This window comes from Pygocentrus nattereri, chromosome 6, assembly GCF_015220715.1.
Source record: "Pygocentrus nattereri isolate fPygNat1 chromosome 6, fPygNat1.pri, whole genome shotgun sequence".
Lineage (NCBI taxonomy): Eukaryota > Metazoa > Chordata > Actinopteri > Characiformes > Serrasalmidae > Pygocentrus > Pygocentrus nattereri.
This window is the reverse complement of record NC_051216.1, coordinates 18,124,038-18,142,824: the sequence shown is the minus strand read 5'-3', so window position 1 is coordinate 18,142,824 and position 18,787 is coordinate 18,124,038. Positions and strand designations below refer to the sequence as shown.

Below are 18,787 nucleotides of genomic sequence, written 5' to 3'. Positions count from 1 at the left end.
AGAAGGGAAACAGCTGCTGTGGAGTTTCCAGGCACCATTAGACTGATATGGAGACAGGAAATGGAATTTATACTGCCCAGATGCAACTGTGCTTTAATAGGGCAAAGCCTACTATCTTAATACAGTGCCAGTGACCTTGACGAGGTATAAATCTGCAAGGCTGAGGCTTGGGGAGTTGCTCTGGCTGCTGTCAGCACTAGTTCACACTTCTCCAAGCTTGACTTGGCACACTACAAGGCCAACAGTGTGACCAGATTTCTTCCATAACTCCCATGCCACTGGTGTCTCCTTCTCCTTCACAGAGAGATGCTAAGAAAAGACAGAGAGAGAAAGAACATGACTCAATCTATCATGATTCATAATATTTGAGACCTGCATGCCCACAATCTTGCACAAAGCCATTGTGTTTACTAAAACAATTAGTGGAACACATGCTGTATTACTAATGCTCTGTGTTAAAGATGTTAAGTGTGGCTACTGTAAAACAGCAGGACTGGCGAGGTAATCCAGTGTGAGCTGTGGAAAGAGAATGTGTTTTCTGCGCTGGTGTTAAGCCCTAAAGCCCCGACAGAGGCCTGAGAAGAAAACGGCTCTAGATTTTCCGTCACACCCTTCATAAATCAGCACTGCGACTTTCATTCACACAGTCACACACTCAATCACATCCAATCCAAAGTACATTTCCACTGATAGAGTTTAACAGCCCTCTGTGGGACATCTCCCCCCTTCCTCTCCCGGTTCACAAAGAACGTTCCAGATAACGCATTTAGCCAAAATCTTCAAACTACACTTCAAATATCGAGTTCCAATGTTGTGCAACAGTTGTATCATTTTATTAATGGTATTCAAATGTGTAATAAACTGTATTATTTTTGGAATCAAATCATATTTGAACTACAGGATTTACATCTAAAGTTTGACAGTAGGGACAAAAAAAAGCAAGAGTAGCAAAGCAGTAATATACATGTACAAGCAAGTTCAGCATATCGATAGTTATGTGGATCACCAAGACTACAAGAACCTAAAATGTCCTTTCCTGCTGATAGCCATGACTGTGTGAGCAGCTACACCAAATGGAAAAGTGTAATTACTCTGGCTTCGGTTGCTAATTAAAACTTTGCCTAATAATAACTTGCAATAATTACACATCACAAATGAATTCTGGGAGAGCTGGAAGATGAAGCAATTATACCAGTTCTCCTTCTGATCACAATATGAATGAAAAAGCTGGGCCCACATAGAAAAAAAAAAACAAGAAAAAAAACTAACAAAGAAAAACAATAACCAAAACAAAACATTGCAACAATTAAAAAAGAGAGAAAAAAAGAAAAACAAATAAATGAAAAAGGATTTCATTATGGCTTATAAGCAAACCTAGATTTAGGGTGAACAACAGTCCCAAATCAAATCTACAAAATTGGCCCCATTAATACAATCGTGTTTGCCTGTAGAGCTGCATGGAGCTTATCTAAAAAGTGCAAAGCCTTGCTGTTTCGAGCTTTTGTGCAGATCTGGATAACTGAGGTCATGAGGCCTGCCATTCCAGCAATCTGGAATTAGTATGTTGGCTTTAGGTTGCTCATTGCACCAACATTTCATCTTTTGTTTTTTCTCACAAACCAGGTGTAAACATTACGAGTTCGCACTGTAATCGGATTACAATGGAAATACTCAAACTATGCTTGAAGGCAGTCAGATACAGACCACAATCAACACAAGTGTAAATAGAGTAGCGTTTTCTGCATACATAATTACCTAAATGAAAATATGTGTACTGAGTGCTGACTAGCAGGTGAGAGGATAAACAAGGAAATGCACGAAGGAGGATAAGTAAGGCTGGAAACAAAGTGAATTAAAGCATCCATTTGTAAACAGAAGTAAAAATTCAGTTATTGTGCTTTTCACTGGGGAAAGTAACATCGGATCTCATCTGGTCAAATTTGGACACATTGTAGTAAAAAGTGTAAATAGAATTAAATCTAATCTTAAATACTTGAATCTATATTTGAAACACATTAATAAAAGGTGTAAATTTTGCATCCAAAGGTGTACAATCAAATCCAGGATGTAGTGATACATGAACGCTGTCAGACACACCCAGAGAGGGTGTGCACTGTGTGCCTCGTACACTCACTCTGTCTCTCCAGACTTCTTCCTTCTTTTTTCTCTCTACCTCTATCTTTTCTGGGTCAGAATGCTGAGCCACTAATTAAACACTAGCAGATAACATGCTTTGCGCCCTTAGTAATTATCACAATGCAACTCTTAATTCTCCAATCAGCCAAGTTTCATCAGAAATTTAAAAATTGGTCCATAATCACAGATTCATATCGCACCTTCATAATTGATAATTATGGGGATGTTAATTTGGCCCTATCTATTATCACAAAGGTGTAATTTTTTTCGAAGGTTTTGAAAGATGAAATTGCTTTGAAAATGTTAGTGCTTCACACTGGAGAGCACATTTGTCTATTACTCCCACCTCTGGTATTTAGTATAAGCCAAAAAGACCACATGTCCAAAACTTTAACCTGCAAAACACAGCAAGGAAGACAAATTCACATGTTTTCCAATGCATATTTAATAAGTAGATGTTATAAAAGTGGTTAATAAAAAAAGGTGATGTTTAGTATAAATGTTTGATGCTATGAGACCAGCAACATTTTTCATTACAGACATCTTTTAATACCTAGTTATGGAGATTAACATGATACACGTTTACTATGGAAGAAGCAGAATCTGATTTGTCTATTATCTGGTCTCTGAATGCAGAGAGTGTCAATTTGTACATTCAAAGTGTGCACCAACTACAAATATGGTAGAAAACAGATATAATAATGAGGGTTGGGTCAGCAAGAGCAGTTGGCAGAAAAGCCAGTGTCAGCTGAAGGAGGCATGTGGAGAAACAACTCATGCCTCTACAGTGGCTTATGTTTTGTGAATCCTCCTTTCTCCTTTCATCGTCAACTTCAAGGAAACCAAAAAAACCCAAAAAGGTCTGTTTATATAGCGTGACGTACCTTCACTTGAAAATTTTAAAATTCATAGATGTCCTCTCTGCTAACGGTTATATATGAAAGAACATGAGTAGGAATACCTAACTGTTACAGATTAATGTGTGCAGAGTGGTTGTTTAATGGAAACATGCGGTGATTTAAAGTGTAAAGGCTGCAAGACGCACAAACTATAGTGGTTCTTTCCATACTCAAGACGGCACTGAAGGAGAGTACTGTATATGGTGTGCTTTAACACGGCTATAATAACATGTCTACACTGTGTGCGTTCCAGAACTCTTTGTGACTGCTGTGTAGAGTCCATGCTGCGTTCTTTAGCATGCGCCAAATACATCGGAAGTCTTGCTGGAAGGGGTTTAAATCCTGTCTGTCATCTGGACAAGCGTCCAACTCCCTCAGGCATGCTCACACGGCACCATGGGAGAGAGACCGTCATTAATCTACAGTTCAACTTGGTTTGTTTTTGACACATGTAAGTGCATACACACATGCGCTCCTCTGTTGTGGTCAAGTTTTGCAGAAGCTTTTGGCCCTCATTCAGGGACAGCAGGGGTCAGAAGAGGTCAGTCCTGCAGCTCTATTGACATTCTCTTGGCTGAGCAGTTAGGAATGTGATGTCAGTACTTTGAGATGTGGCCTTGGGCAGCACTGCAAGTTACCGAGGACAAGACCCAGCAAAAACAGACGTCAAGTACATAAACTGTCCATGAAAAGGCGACTGACAAGTTGCAGTGGTGAATGAACAACACTTTGCACAAAGACATGTGGTGTTGTGCCTAAACAGCTGCAGTCATGGCATTTTTCTGTCTGGGGTCAGAAGGTCGTCCTTCTGCGTAGGCGAAGCGTTCTGGGCTGGTGTTCCGGAAGCCTCCGCGGTTGATGGTGTCATAACGGGGAGCGCGGAGGGGTACAGGGGGAGAGGGGGGTACGTCTTGCCGCAGAGGCCCTCTCTGTGGAGGAGGGGGGTGGTAGAAACCTGGGTCACCCTGTCGAGGGTCCAGCGGGCGAGGGTAGTTGGAATGGTAGGCTGGCTGTGGGGCAGGGTAGTGGGCAGGATCCCTGTGTCCAGTCCACGGCTGTCCCGGGTACTCTTCAGGTTCCACTGGACCTCTTCTGCAGGAAAGACACAAAGTTATAGCTGTGAAGTGGCAATGTAGTTTGGCAAAGCAAGACACTTTACCTGAAAAGTGGGTCACTTTCTTCCTTTCAGCATATGAGCGAGTCACTTAGTTTAGGTTGAGAGCCTGAGTGCCACTAGCACCCACTCCTGTGCCAATAGGGGAGTTAATAGAGGCTTAAAAAGGAGGGGTTGAGCTATGCTAGACACTGCAATGGCTGAGCAGGAGGAGAGCCCAAATACTGCAGGGATATGAAGCCTGAGGGAGAGGAGATATGGGAATACAATAATGACCCCTAATCCTAGCAGTGACAACTTGCCCTGAAATACAGTGAGATGGAGAGAGAAGGAGAGAAAAAGCACCATGTGAGAGAGACTCACTCCAGTCCAAACATGGTTAGGTATCTTCATCCTGTGTTGCACAGCAGTTCGAGCTGAGCGCAGCATGATCAGCTAAAGACATGCCCATTTTACCACACTTACATGCATACACACACCACTGGGGAGGAAGGAGTGGCATGTGGTCAGGTTCCCTGGAGACAGTGATAACGAGGCACATTTCTGGCCATCTCTGGTTCCTCGCTATAGCTGATGAGGGTGTAATCTCCCCAGTAAGACGAGACAGCACAGGGTAAGCCAGCACCCATCACCTTTTATAGCCTGAGTCATGTATTTCCATGTCACACAATGCAGCACAGTGAGCTGAGCAATCTGTGGTTATTACATGATATTTATATAATACAATGGAGGCTGGTGGTCAAGTTTGGGTATTAAGCACTATGACAGTGACAAAATATGTGATGTGTGTAAGAGGGAATAAAGTCCATAGCTTCTGTAGCAGTTGTGCTGACAGACCAAATTGTTCAGTAGCACAAAGAGAATGTTTAAAAATATTTCATTATTCAAAAATAATATTTCTATGATTTCTAAAAAGAAAATTAAAAAGTGTGTTTTATTTTCAGTAAGCCATGTGTAACTGGTTGATATACCCAGGACATTGATGTTAAGATTCTCCTTGTTATGGAACACTTTCAGTCATCCTCTCCATAGCCAAAGTCCAGGATCAATAATATCAGTCCAGGCATGTGACGTGTCTTAAAGAGCTAGGATCATTCTGTTATACTTTCCAGTCCATGGTCATTCATTTCTTTATGTGTCTCACACATGTCTGTGAACAAGCTTTCCATTTGACTTCTGCTGGAGGTATCAATTAGCTGGCACATTCTCTATATCACCAGCGTACACGTGTGTGTGTATGTGTGTTGATATCCCTGCTGAGTGTGGAAAGCATTAGATGTCAGTAGTGAGACCCTCTTCCAATGCAATTTTGCTCCAGCCTGTGGCTTCTTTGGTGGAGCTTCCTGCAGCACGTCAAGGCAGTAGTTCTGCAGGGCAAGAAACCCGGCATTCCAGAAATCATCAGCATGCTCTTAATCTCTCCCCAGCGCCGCTGACCACCCATCCAGTGCGACAGCCGGGCGTCTGTGTGCGTGCACACACACAGACTCCCCCACATTATTGGTCCTGGCCTCTGTGATGTCACAGCTTCCCCAGGCTCAGATAAGCTCTGCTGCATGTGTGTGTGTGTATAGAGGAAACGGAGGGGAGTGCGAAGGCCAAAAACATCATTACTGCTGAAGATTATCAGCTTTGCCACATGTGGTGGCTGCCTGCACCTGGTCCTGACAGCACATTCAAGGACACCCCAAAAAGCCCCAGCACATTCACAATGAACCTCTCTACTCCCCTCACCTGGCTGGTCTTTTCCCTGAGACTAATCCAAAACAATTACATGTATAAGCATTCATAAATCCCATTTCTGGCCTGTGCCTTGTTGAAACTCAAGAGCTTTGAAGATCAAAGAAGTACAAAGCATCCTGAAGGTGCTCACATCTGGCCCTCATATCAAATCCAAATCTGGTCCAGCTCTTCTAATCTCTGGTATGAGCTGAACAATTTGACCACTTAACTGCAGTGTCATAGTGTCATCATATTTGACTTCTAGGTAGAGGAACGAAGAAAAAGCTGCAGTATCAAGTAAAAATTGCAGTAATTGAGAATCGCTGATCTCTTTTAAGACACCCTGGAACACCTGACAGAGCAAAGGAACGTGTCTGGTAATCGTTCCTGCATTCCAGTTATACTCTATTACTCCCTGCAGAGAGGAATGGACCCTCCTGTGCTTCTCCAGATCAGTGAGAGATCAGGAGAGATTTGCCTCACAGAGGGAATAGCCATCCAGTATGGGCATCTGTGATGGAGAATTAAGTAATACCATGTAAGAACATAATATGAACCATTATGTTCTTGTTTAAATATCACATAGCAGTGTAATTGGGCTATTCTGTCAGTAAGACACTCATCAAAAGCTCTAAATCAGTTTAAGTGTTTTACGGTAGACATTAGGTAGGATTTTGCAGCCTGAAACAAGATAAAATACCTTTCTTCATTTAAGACTTACACCTGCCTCTGAAATTTGGAGGACATTCCAAACAGTTTCCCTACTCATTTGGAGAAAGATTTATGGAGTGTCAGCTGTCTGATGAATTCTTTTAACATGTAAGAGAAAATAAATCACTGTCCACCATCAGACACACAACACTGTGCATCCCAGGCTAGTTCAGGTAATACTCTTCAACCATAAATAATGCATCTGTTTAAAAAAAAAAAAAAAAGATGCCACGAGACTTTGGCACTGAACCCTAACTCTTCCAGTTATATATATTTTGCCAAATTCTCAGGTGAAGTTATTACCCCAAATTATATTTTCCTGCTTCAACTAAATGCATGTTAAGATAAGCACCATTATGAGGCATATATTAAAAATCTGTCATGAAGCGACTAGGCATAGCAGGGTAAGGCAGGAGAAATGGCACTTTTACCATTACTTTAAAACTGTGAAGACACTTGTGAAGCCAAATGCAGTTATAATACATAAAGTCATCACCTCAACAAACTCATCATATCAGTCACAAAGAGGCTCCTTGCTAACTCAGTTAAGCACTTATAAAACTCCAGGTAACAAAGTTTCACTTTTAAAATGAGATTTCATTACCAACTCGATCACACTGAAATGACAGAGAGACCAAAACAAAAGAGCAATAAAGCTAGAGTGAAAAGTAATGAAAGATAAATGGCGTTATCATCCTGCTAGTGAGGGAACAGCACAAAAGCCGAAGATGTCCTTCTCAACCGCTCATCTTCTAATATCAGCATCACACTGTTGAGATGTTGAACAGTCATGCTGTTTTTGACGGTTTTAGTCTGTACGAGCAGCGTGCGGGTGACAGTTATCTTCTAAAGCACTTTAAACCTGATTGTCAGCCTGCAATGCTTGCAAAGATGTGGAAGAGCTGCTGGGAGTTGACTGGGGGGACTGCAGTGAGTCCCTGCAGTGAGGCCCTTGCAGATCCCCATAGTGCACCTGGCTCCCGGAGTGACACCCTGGATCCTACGCAGGCTGGGCAATGTTTACACAGCTGCCCTCGGGAACTGTGCACCTTACCCCTCACACACACACTGCTGACCCCTTGCAGTCACATGACACCAGCAGGGTTCCCACAGAGAGGCTCAAAGGAGGCCAGAATCTGGCAGGATTATTTAGAATTCCAGGCTTTCATTGAAAGAAAAGAAACCAGAAAAAACATTTGGCTACCATTACAAGCTTTAGCTGTCGATCATAATATATTAGCTGACTATCCATCAGACATGCTATCCCAGTGTCTGAAATGAACAGTACTGTAAGAGAGTCATTATTTTTTCCTAGTTTAATTGTATAATATTACAATGAAAATTCAATATTAATATAATGAAGCATATATATAACAAGTAGAATGGGGCTGTGTGTTTCATACAGCTGTGAAAAAAAGCATTGAAAATGAGCAACTGAAAATGAGTACATTCTCACACAATTGTCAGCCTTGAGTGTGAAGTGTATGTGTGTGAGGAGTGTGGTGGCAGGTAATGCATGGTTAAAGGGATGGGTTATGTGGTTAAGTGGTCTCGGCCTTGGCACTGCTGCACAGACAGAAATAGCTCTGTGGATTTTTTTAATCTGAATTCCTGCCAGCGCAGGGAGAATTCCCTCCGAGAGCTGGCGGAAGAATGCTGAAGGTCGGCACCTGTTAAGAACGCTGCCTCCGCCTTTGAAGTGTGGCTTTAGAACGCTATCGGAAATGCCAAATGACCGGCCATCCGCCCAGCACATTCGGAGCTTGAAATCAGGACTGATTGTTGTCAACTGCAGCAGCCAATGAAACCATCAATAAATTAACCTGTGCTTGATTAGACCATTAACCTAACATTCTCTGTCTGCTACCTGCCAGGCGTGGTAATGGGGCGCTGCTTGATGCCTGATGACTGTCCTGAGCTGTGCTAATTGAGCTTTGGTCTAATAAAGTCACACTTGTGTGGTTATCGGTGCAATTGGTGAGGAGACGGCTTGGACCACTGCCTTGTATTTCACAGCTAAATGGACATGTGGGGACCCCCTCTTCTCCCCTCCCTTCTGTCTCACCTGCAGAAAGGTGGCACTCATGCTGCTAAAGGAAAATTGAGAGTAGGTTAACTCCTTTAACCTAGCCACTGTCAATATGCACACCTATGAACCCTTCACACCGGAAGTTCAGACTTTGTACCTCAGATTCTGGAGGGCTACTTATGCGCTACAGAGGACAAAGGAGTAACAGAGGCATATGCATGAGGCAAGAAAGAGGAAGGAGAGGAAGAAAAGAAGGAAGAATAAAAGGAGAGGGTGAGGAGGTCTAGCCAGCACAGATGGTGGGTGCTGGTTGCCAGGGCAACATCGAACAGGCAGAGCAGTGAAAATATGGCATTATTTTCAGAGCTCTCGTCAAATGTAACATTTTTTTTTCCCTTTCTTGTCACAGGTTCTTTTTCTGGTGTTTTCAGCTCTGTATCTGACGGCTCCCCTGTTCGCCTGACTGACGTGTGAATGCTGTACGAACAAATGTCAGGAAAAAGCTCCAACAAGTCTCTTAAGCTGTGTTAAGATCCCAGAGCAGAAGATTTTAAACTCGTTTAAACTGAACAGGCCAAAAGATCCTCTGCACAGGACCCCCCAGGTTAACAAACACACATACAGCCTTGACCAGGTCCTAATGACAATGTGGCCATTGTGAATAGACTGAAGTGTTCTGAGAAAGGCTGCTTATCTACAGTAAGATCTGATATAGAAAATGATGCATATGTGTGTGTGCAGTATGGCGCAAAAGTCAGAGACCACCCTTTAATTATTTATATTTATTTCATTCCCACTCAAAATAGCCATAAGGACAAATTCATCTTTCAGGAGATATTTATGAGGAGATCAGATATAAGATATCTTGCACAAGGGAGAGGAAAGTAAAACAAAAACAAAAGAAAAACAGACAAACAAACCAAACTGTTTGCAAAATCGGAGCAATGGACTGACAACCCCAGATCCCAGACCTCAACATCACTGAATGTTTTTGGGAATACTTGGATTTTGAAAAGCAGAAAATACAACCAACTTCCAAGACTGAACTTTGGAGATTTGGAAAACTATTCCTGAAGATTTCTTCAAAATCTGGAAGTCTCCTGAAAAAAATGAAGGCTTTAATGAAGGCAAAGGGTGAACGTACTAAGTATTGGAAAAGCATAATAATTAAATGTTGAGGCTTGTGTTCTGTTGTTTTCCTTCATGCTGAAAAATTGTTTTTAATAACACTTTTACTGAAAATTACATTTAAAAAGTGTTTCTATGACTTTGTGCAGTACTGTATACGCAAGAAAATGGTAGGCATGAGTGGGTGACTGGTTTATGCTCTACAGAACTGTGAGTAGTTAAATCAATATGCCTCTTCACCCAAAGTTCAGCCAGAGAACCTACCATCTGCACATTAATCAGCCAATTATCACTCTAACTATCCAATGAAAGCTCTGCCAGAATCAAACGGAACTCTGACTCGGTCAGCTAATCCAATAATCTGCAGATAGGGGGTGAGCAGCTTTTCTGATTGGCTGACCCTATTCTGAGCAGACTGGATAATGACCGTGAGTATTATTTTGGTAATGGTTATAATTGGGCACATATGGAGGAGCTGCAGGCTCAGTCTAACAGGCCGACCTTCTTCCACCTGTGAGGCCAGTGACCTCAGCTCTGGGCAGAGTGAAGTCGTACACTAATATGGGCTCCAGAGCTGAGGTTAGAATAACAGTTGGGGCCATGCATAGTGAAGGCCAGCGTGATTGAAGTTCACTGTATTTATATCAGCATAAAAACACAAACCAATAAAATGGAGTTAGAGTGGTGAGGTAATTTTTTGGGTGGATGATTTTAAAGGTGGTCCCTGGGGGGCTTTATGCAAACTTTAGTACTGAAAACACTTTTGTTTTATTCTAAAAGACTAAAGCTGTGGGGTCTCATTGTATTAATGCTTTAGGGCAAGTGATGAATACTGTATAAGCTGTGCAGTCATGTTCTATTTCAGCTATGTTATATAAACGCTAAGCTGACACTTTCTCAAAGTTCTGCAAGAAGTGCTTCCTGGCTTATTTTTAAGTTTGGTTAAATGGTATATATTTTCATGTTAGGTTATCACTTCACTGTGAATCACACTCATCACTGCAGCTCCATCTGCGAAAGCCATCCAGCGGACAGTATCAGAGCCAAAGTGCTATGCTAGAAGGAGTGAGAGAGAGAGAGAGAGAGAATGAGGGCACAAGACAGAACAAGTGAGAGAGAGAGTGAGAGAGTAAGAAAAAGAGAAAGTGAGAGAGACAAATAGAAAAAGACAGAGAAAGAGAGGGATTGAGGGAAAGAGAAAGACAGAAAAAAGAAATAGTAAGCGACAGAGAAACAGAAAGACAGAGAGAAAGACGAGAGAGAAAGAGGGTGGATAGCGAGAGCAAAATGGAGAGAGCGAGAGAGAAAACTAAGGAAACAGAGAGGAAGACAGATGAAGAAAGAGTGAAACAAAACACTCAGAAATAAGAGGGGGAGAAAGACGGGGAGAGGGAGAGAGACAGAGAGAGAGGGAGAGGGAGAGAGATAGAGAAAGATGGAGGAAGTGAGGACAGAGAGGGGAAGAGAGAGAAACAGAGACAGAGAGAAAGAGAGAGAGAAAGTGAGAGACAAATAGAAAAAGACAGACAGAAAGAGACAGAAAAAGGAAAGAGAGAGTAAGAGACAGAGAGAAACAGAGAAAGGGAGAGAAAGGAGAGAGAAGGAGGAGAGAGAAAGGAGAGAGAAAGAGGGTGAAGAGCGAGAGCAAGATAGAGAGAGAGAACTGAGGAAACAGAGAAAGACAGATGAAGAAAGAGTGACACTCATAGAGAAATGGAGGGGGAGAAAGAGACAGGGAGAGAGAGAGGGGGAGAGAGACAGAGAAAGATGAAGGAAGTGAGGACAGAGAGGAAGAGAGAGAGAGAGAAACAGACAGACAGAAAGAGAGAGAGAGAGAGAGAGAGAGAGAGAGAGAGAGAGAGAGAGAGAGAGAGAGAGAGAGAGAGAGAGAGAGAGAACTAGAAAGAGGAGAGGAATCGGTGCTGCTGTAACCCTACGCGGGTCCAGAGCTGTGTTGGGTATCAGGTTGCAGTGCTGTCTCTGCTGTGCTGTCTCTGTGGAGAGGATCAGGTGAATTCCCAGGCGGAGAGAGGCCTCAGAAGGCAGACACTCCAGATTTAATTATAAGCTTTAAAGAGGATTACTCAGCACTGCGTGAGAGAGAAAGAGGCTGATGGCTCCCCGCTTTCTTTCTTTTTCCCTCACGTTCTCTCTCTTTTCCTCACTCTCACATTCATTCTCTGCATCTCTTTCTCTCCTCTTTCCCTATTACGTACCTTGTATTCTTACTCTCTACCCCCTTCTGAACAGGTTGCGGGCCTACCTCCAGTCTTTCACTCTCTACTTCCCTACATTCCTTCTCTTTTTCTCACTTTCTCTTCATTCTCTGACTGCTTGCACATCCTTTCTCAATCCATCTCTCTCTCTAGATGCATGAACAGCCTCTTTTCCACTACTGGACCTAACAATTCCCAAGGTTGAACCTTACTGCTCTGCACTGGTACGTAATCATGTGTAAGGTTACGACTACTTTTTCCAGTGTGCTTGTACATATGACTAGGAAGCAGCTAAGAAAAAAGTACAGTGATGACAGGAGGTGATGCAGTGGGTCACCATGTATGTAGCAGCTGTTGTCATTGCTCAGATGGAATTTCCCAAAAGTGACATAAATGTAAAAGTAATGAGTAAATACCTGTCATTAAACCATCCCATCCAAATGGTTCTGCACTGAGCATGGTTAGCTTAAAGTGCTTGTCATGATTTTTAAGCGTTTTTTGTAAGCCATGTCCAGGTTTGAGACTAGTGAGTGGGTTTACCTGGGCAGGGAGGCGTACTGCCGCTCCACGTCTTCGTAGCGAGGTGCCAGTCTGGGGTCAGGACTCCTCACAGGCATCTGTTGAAGAGCACAGCATAGTCAGAGGAGGGCAACCAACACACACTAAATACAAATGGATTTACTGTAGCGTGCTCAGCATACACATACACCCATCCTGTATCCTGTCAAATACTGATGGCTTACCACAGAGCTGATTATGTGATATGAATAGTGCAAGTCATTTTGGGTTCTATTTAAGCTCAGCTTTGGTCCTGCTTCTTTCCCTTTCTCCATTAACAGCACTGATGAAATTTACCTTCTTTCTCCGAAATACCTGCTGGGCCATGTAATCAAGGCCTGAAAGGCTGCAAGAGAGCAGCTCACAAAGGCTGCTTATTGGGGATTTAGCATTGGGAGCCATGAGGAGGGGGTAGAAGGCTAGATCCCAGATTATGTTACTGAAAACAGGAAGGAGCCTAGTAGTCCAGCATCCCCTCCTGGACTAACCCCCATCCCAAGCCATGGGAAGAGCCAGATTAACTCTGCACATTACATTAACAAGACAGGCAATCTCTTAAGAGAGAGGCTTATCCTCGGCCATTCAGTGTGCAGATTTGAGAGAAGCCCCTTCAAATATTTAAGCTTTCAATGGGATTTGTTTACCACACGTCCCAATCATATTTTTCAGAGCCTTTATTACAAATTCAAAGCCAGATATTTCATGGTTTGAAGTGACTTCTCATCCTTGCTTCATGTGCCTTTTTCTTCTGTCCATGGGAAAAGGACAAGGACGATGGAAGTTTGGGGCTGCAAAAACCTCACCCAGACATATATAGGCAACTTAATAAATTATAAATAGTGGGCTGTAATCCATGAGGAAATTATTCCAGCAGATTTAGCAGTGACTGACGGATGAAGGTTAGGGCCATTATGGAAAAACTGGCTGCTTTTTCGAGGGCAATAAGTGGAGAAATTGTGTCATCCGTCTCAATGAGCTGGTTTTAAATATACGCTCACTGAGCTGCCACCTCTCTCCATCGCGCTCATAATGACTGCCCCACTGCCTGCATATTAAGCACATTTCTTCTCATCGTCTCTGAACACAGAAATGTCTGCGGGGCATGTCTTCACAATAATAAGATGAAGGGACAGGCAGACATTACCTGGGAATGGTGGACGGGTTGAGAGAGGGGGCAAAGAAAGCCCAGGTAGATGACAGAAAGCGTAACTGATGAAAAGAGAGAAGGAATAAGTGTCCTGTATTGCCATTCCTCTTTGTACACTTTTTCTGAAGCGTTTGAGAATGAACTGTTATGAACTCGCATGGAGTCAGTGTGAGGCTCATAGCTCTTTTCTCTTGCTAAAATAGTCCTTAGGCTAGTGAGGGAAAACGCCCAGACAGAGAGAGTGTAAGGCAAGCCCTGGGGTGGCAGAACTCTTAAGGACTAGAAAGAAACCGTCACCCCCAGCTGTCTGCCATTACAACTCTTTGCCAATGCACTACTTTTCCCATAGGGATAAATGTTAGGTAACAAAACTTGAGCCATTTAGAGACCCTATGTCTGTAATGATATGACATACCAGCAGATTACATACAGCTCTTTTCTATGGGCATTAACATATTAATAAAATGACAGATGTCAAAAGCCATTCCTGAGGAGATTGCAAATTAATGGTTCTGATGAAGCCCCCATTCATTCTGACCATGGCTTATTCACCATCACACCACACTGTTCTCTTTGTCCTCATAGTGCCTCCCATACCATCAGCCCAGCTTTCTCAGGTTGGCTTTAGTTAGCTAAACCGTGCTTGCATTCATTGTCAAAGCGATATAGTTTTGTTCATAAATTTACATACCCCTGGCTGTATCTGAAAGATATTCACCATATTTAGATGTGACTGATATTACCATAGACATTATTTTATTTAGTAATAGTGATCAGATGTACAGATTTATCATCATAGCAATAAGCATGTATATCATTTATAAAATTAACTGAATCTTGTAAGTCAGGCCTATTATTACACACTCAGGCACACTGAGATCATGGTGAAGATTAAGAATTTGCAGCTGTGCCTTGTTTTGACCGTAATCAGTGTATGTGAATAAATAGTCTGTGTGGCTCCTATTTCTTAAGGAAACCTTGTGCATGTAGTGTACAGAACAGTGCACTGAATTTGCTATGAACTAAAATACAGGAAAAGCAAATTAACTGTCAAATAGGAGAATGTGCAGTGCATGCAACACAGACAAACATTTACAGGACCTGGAGGCCTTTTGCTAAGAAGAATGAGCAGCTTTACCAACTGAGAAGCACTCATTCTATCAACTACCACAAAATGCAGCAAGCTATCAATAATGCTCAAGGGTTCAACACATACTTTTAAGAACAAGGGTACTGACAACCAAACTTCTGATGAGTGTATGTAAATATCTGTGTTAATTCAGATATTACTATGATTATTATAACACATGCAAATTTCTGTGGTGAAAAATTATTTATCCCATTCGTGGTGTTCTGGTCTGTGGAACACGTTTTAAATGTTTACCAAAAGAAAAAAAGATGCAATTGATTAATACTTCAACCCAAGAACATATCACTGCTGTCAGAAGAAAACCTTGTATCTCAATTTATTTCTTTTTTATGTTTTTGACATAATTTGAAAATGCCTGTTGCCCCTTGCTTTGTCTGTTAATTACATGAAGAATGGACCAACAGAAAAATTACACAAAATAAAAGTCTAGTTCCATTGACGTTGCAGGGAATTAAAGTGTGGAGGTGTCCCTTCACTCTGTTCTATTCCTACATGGGCTGCTGTTAGTGTGTGTGTGTGTTTGCATATGTGTTTGAATGTGTGAGGGTGGACAACATGGACAGGCTGCTGACTGGCTACGGCTACTAAAGTAGAACCTACACTTATGATATTGATTGACAACATATGACAAATTGTTATGGCTGTATTTTATTAAAAAAACAAACAAAAAAAACAAAACAATAATGCAGTGGGTCCACCAGACCATGGAGTAACAAAAACATGAACACCACACAAGGATTAAGCTCTATCACTAAATAAAAGAAATGTGTTTTGTATAATCATTAGTATTCTCTAAAAATATGAAATATCTTACAAGGTCGGCCAGGGGTACAGAAACTTAAGCAGAGCTATTTCAGACCATACTTACAAGTCTCCTGAACCACGCTCAAGCTGACACATGGGGGAAAAAGCTGTGACCCTCACTGGTGATAGTGCCTGAGGCAAGGGATGAGATGAGAACAGCTAATTACGATATTCCTCATTTTAAATGCTTGATTTTGATGTGCCTCACTCAAAGAGATTGGAGTTTATCTCACACGTTCAGGCACCACTCTGTGTGTGAGAGATATTGAGATTCAGGTGAGATGCATCTCGAGGTGAAGTGTTAAACAGAGTACAACAGAGAGAGAGGAGGGCTAGAAGAGGCGCTCTTAACTGAGATGAAATAAATCCTTTGCCCAAACACAGCTGATAGCATCTGCAAAAGCAGGTTAAAAATGCTTCATTTTCACAGGTATCTGCAGAAACCTCTCTTGGGCCTGACAGTGTGTGGAGATATGTGCATTTCTGAGTTAATCCGTGCTACTGTGGAAGTGCATAGATGTGTGTGTGTGTACCTAGAGAGTGCATATGTGTTTACCTGTCTATAGTGTCTGTGTGAAAGGGGGGAGAGCAGCGTGTGTGTATGTGTGTGTATGTGTGTGTAAGGTCTCTCAGTGGAGGGCATGTATTACCCACCTGTCCCTATAGAAGAGGCTTTGGGACTCATGCATATGCAAGCGTTCAGATTAAATACGCGCCTCTACTGTGCAATGCGAATGAAGCAAACGTGAACAAAAGTGCTCAGGGAGGAGTTGGGTCACAGGCAGCCTGGCTGCCTAGCAGGTACACAGCTTCCTGCCTGGCCAGTGAGCTGTCCTGACAGGTGGTACCTCCAAACAAATGTCCTCATATAAGCAGCTAAACACTCACCCGCGACATTATCGAGTGTTTGCCCAAGCAGGGCCGACACTCAGGGCCGGAAATGGCACTTGTTAAATGTTAATAACCTCTAAATGAGTTTAGTCATGGGGAAACCTTTGCCTGCACTGAAACTAATCTCTCTCCACCGTTTTCTCACTCACTGATGCCTAGAAAAACATCAGAAATGATCTCAGCTGCAACTAAATACAAATACACGAACATTTACATATATTAAGCGAAATACATGTTTGCCCTCCAGTAACAACATGGTCAAACATTATTACTCCCTGTCTGCCTGCATTATGGGATAGATGTATAGGTAATAGGTAAAAAATACAGGCAGGTGGACTAGGACCCAAGATGAACATCTGAGACATTCATTATCTGTTGTTTTTTGGCTCTGTGAACATTTAACCCCTTAAACATTGTCTAATTACTCAGTATTAAACTTACAGTTTACTATATAGTGACTACTATGAATTATTAGCAACTTTTATGAAATATTCAACAACTAATACAGAAGTTATGCAGACAGTGGAATGAGAAGGTGAGTCTAGACTTAAAAGTTCTTAAGATGATAAGGGGTAAACTTGGATAGAAAAGTATCAGACAGAGCAGTCCAATTAGGCAGCAGAACAGTAGTAGATTTTATGAAACCTTAGACAATAACATGTATTGCACCCTCATTTTAAGCTTTGAGCTCAGTTGGAGAAAATGCAGTTTAACAGCCTACCTACCTCTCGCACACTATGGCAGTAGTGTAACTTTTCAGATAGGCAGGACAGCTCTAGCAGTGTACAATTAGTAATATAATCAGCCAACACAGCATGCATGTGTCTGATAATGCCTTAGAAGTTTGTGTGGTCACCACAAACACTACGCTCGAGGTAGCAGTGTCTAAGATAAGTATACTGGTGGTCCACATATGCTGGGAAAATGGTAGGCTAGCAAGTAGGCTTAGATTTATAAAGCTACCAAACAAGCACAAAAACTACTTCCACTTCAATCACAGGCAGTAACATTAATGGCTCTCCAGCAGGCATGATTTTCTTCAGGAATCAGACCTACATCCAGCACAGAGACTGCAGGCATAAAGTCTGTAGATAGGTTGAGCTCAAGAGCAACAACTGGTTGAGTTTAACTAGAAAACTGTCGGGTAACAGTGAGCAGCATTTTAGAGGGTACAGTTTGACTGACAGGTAGTCATGCAGCAGCAGCTGTAGTATAGGTGCTATGAGGCAGCCTGCTCTACGTGGTGTAGACTACAGGGATACCTCAGTGTGGGAGGAGGTCTCAGTGGCTCTACGCCTCCAGAGCTAATGGCCTACAGAAAGCCATTTCACGGCATGCCGAGCAGAGAAGTGCAGAGACGACGGGAGAATTCAAGCAGAAGAGACTGACGCAGCCAGTCACACAGCGTCCTCCCTTCAAGGAGCTCAACACTTATACCACTGCCATTACGTACACCAACACACCCATGATCCTCACAGAGCCAATGTAGCTCACAGTGGTATTTGGATGACTGGTCAATGTAGGTGTGATTTAAAAGTTTTAAAGGAATGTTTCAACATAATCTCAAAAAAAAATGATGCCTGATGAAGCTTCTAAGTGTTAAGAGTAAATGGCGTTCCTGTATTTTCCTTAGTACAGGGAAATAAGTGTGGTAATCAACTGTTTGCATCAGAGGGGGCTGATGGAGATTAGCCTGAAAAACAAAGGAGAATTATTTTACCTGAATGTGACAGATGTGCTAGCACAACTCACGTTTCAACAGAAAGGCACTTAAATGCACTGGCATGTTGTTTGAACTGAATAGTATACAGTTTTTTAAATTAAATAAAATGTTCATGCTGGGTGATCTGGGGAGAGACGGTACAGCATATGATGGGATTTCATGGCAGGTCATTTTTAAACAGAGCCGCACAGCTCTGGCATGTGAAGGACTAGAGAATTATTAATAACAGCTCTGATAAATAGCTTCTATTACTCCCAGCATGGACAGCACACATAAAATGCCGTCAGCAGTGGGAATACATAAAGAACTGCAGAAAGAAAAAAAAAAAAATGCAGCCCAGACAAACACAGCTAATAACACGCAGCTCCCTTCCAATTTGTTAAAATGTGGTTTTCTTTCCCTCAGAAAGGACAAGCTGCAGTGAAAAATTAAAAACCCTTGAGTTCCTGCTCTTTTTTCAGCTGACTCAAGCGTTTCATCACCCGCAGCGGCAGGGCGGCTTGTTTGAGCAGCATGCTGGTCATTATTCTTACACACAGACATCTGATCACTTTCTCCA

At 42.3% G+C, this 18,787-nt stretch overlaps 1 protein-coding gene across 5 annotated transcripts in view; it reads right to left on the bottom strand.

The window, feature by feature from the left end:
• Positions 1-2,561: 2,561 nt before the first annotated feature.
• pard3bb (par-3 family cell polarity regulator beta b) overlaps positions 2,562-18,787 on the bottom strand; it is a 330,914-nt gene continuing 314,688 nt past the window's right edge. For all 5 annotated transcript variants that reach the window (XM_017691685.2, XM_017691687.2, XM_017691688.2 and 2 more), the window contains 2 exons: positions 12,496-12,572; positions 2,562-4,127 (listed from right to left, as the gene is read on the bottom strand). In XM_017691685.2, the coding sequence (XP_017547174.1) occupies positions 3,791-4,127; positions 12,496-12,572 (414 nt within the window). In that variant the 3' untranslated portion in view covers positions 2,562-3,790. The remainder of the gene's footprint in view (positions 4,128-12,495; positions 12,573-18,787) is intronic.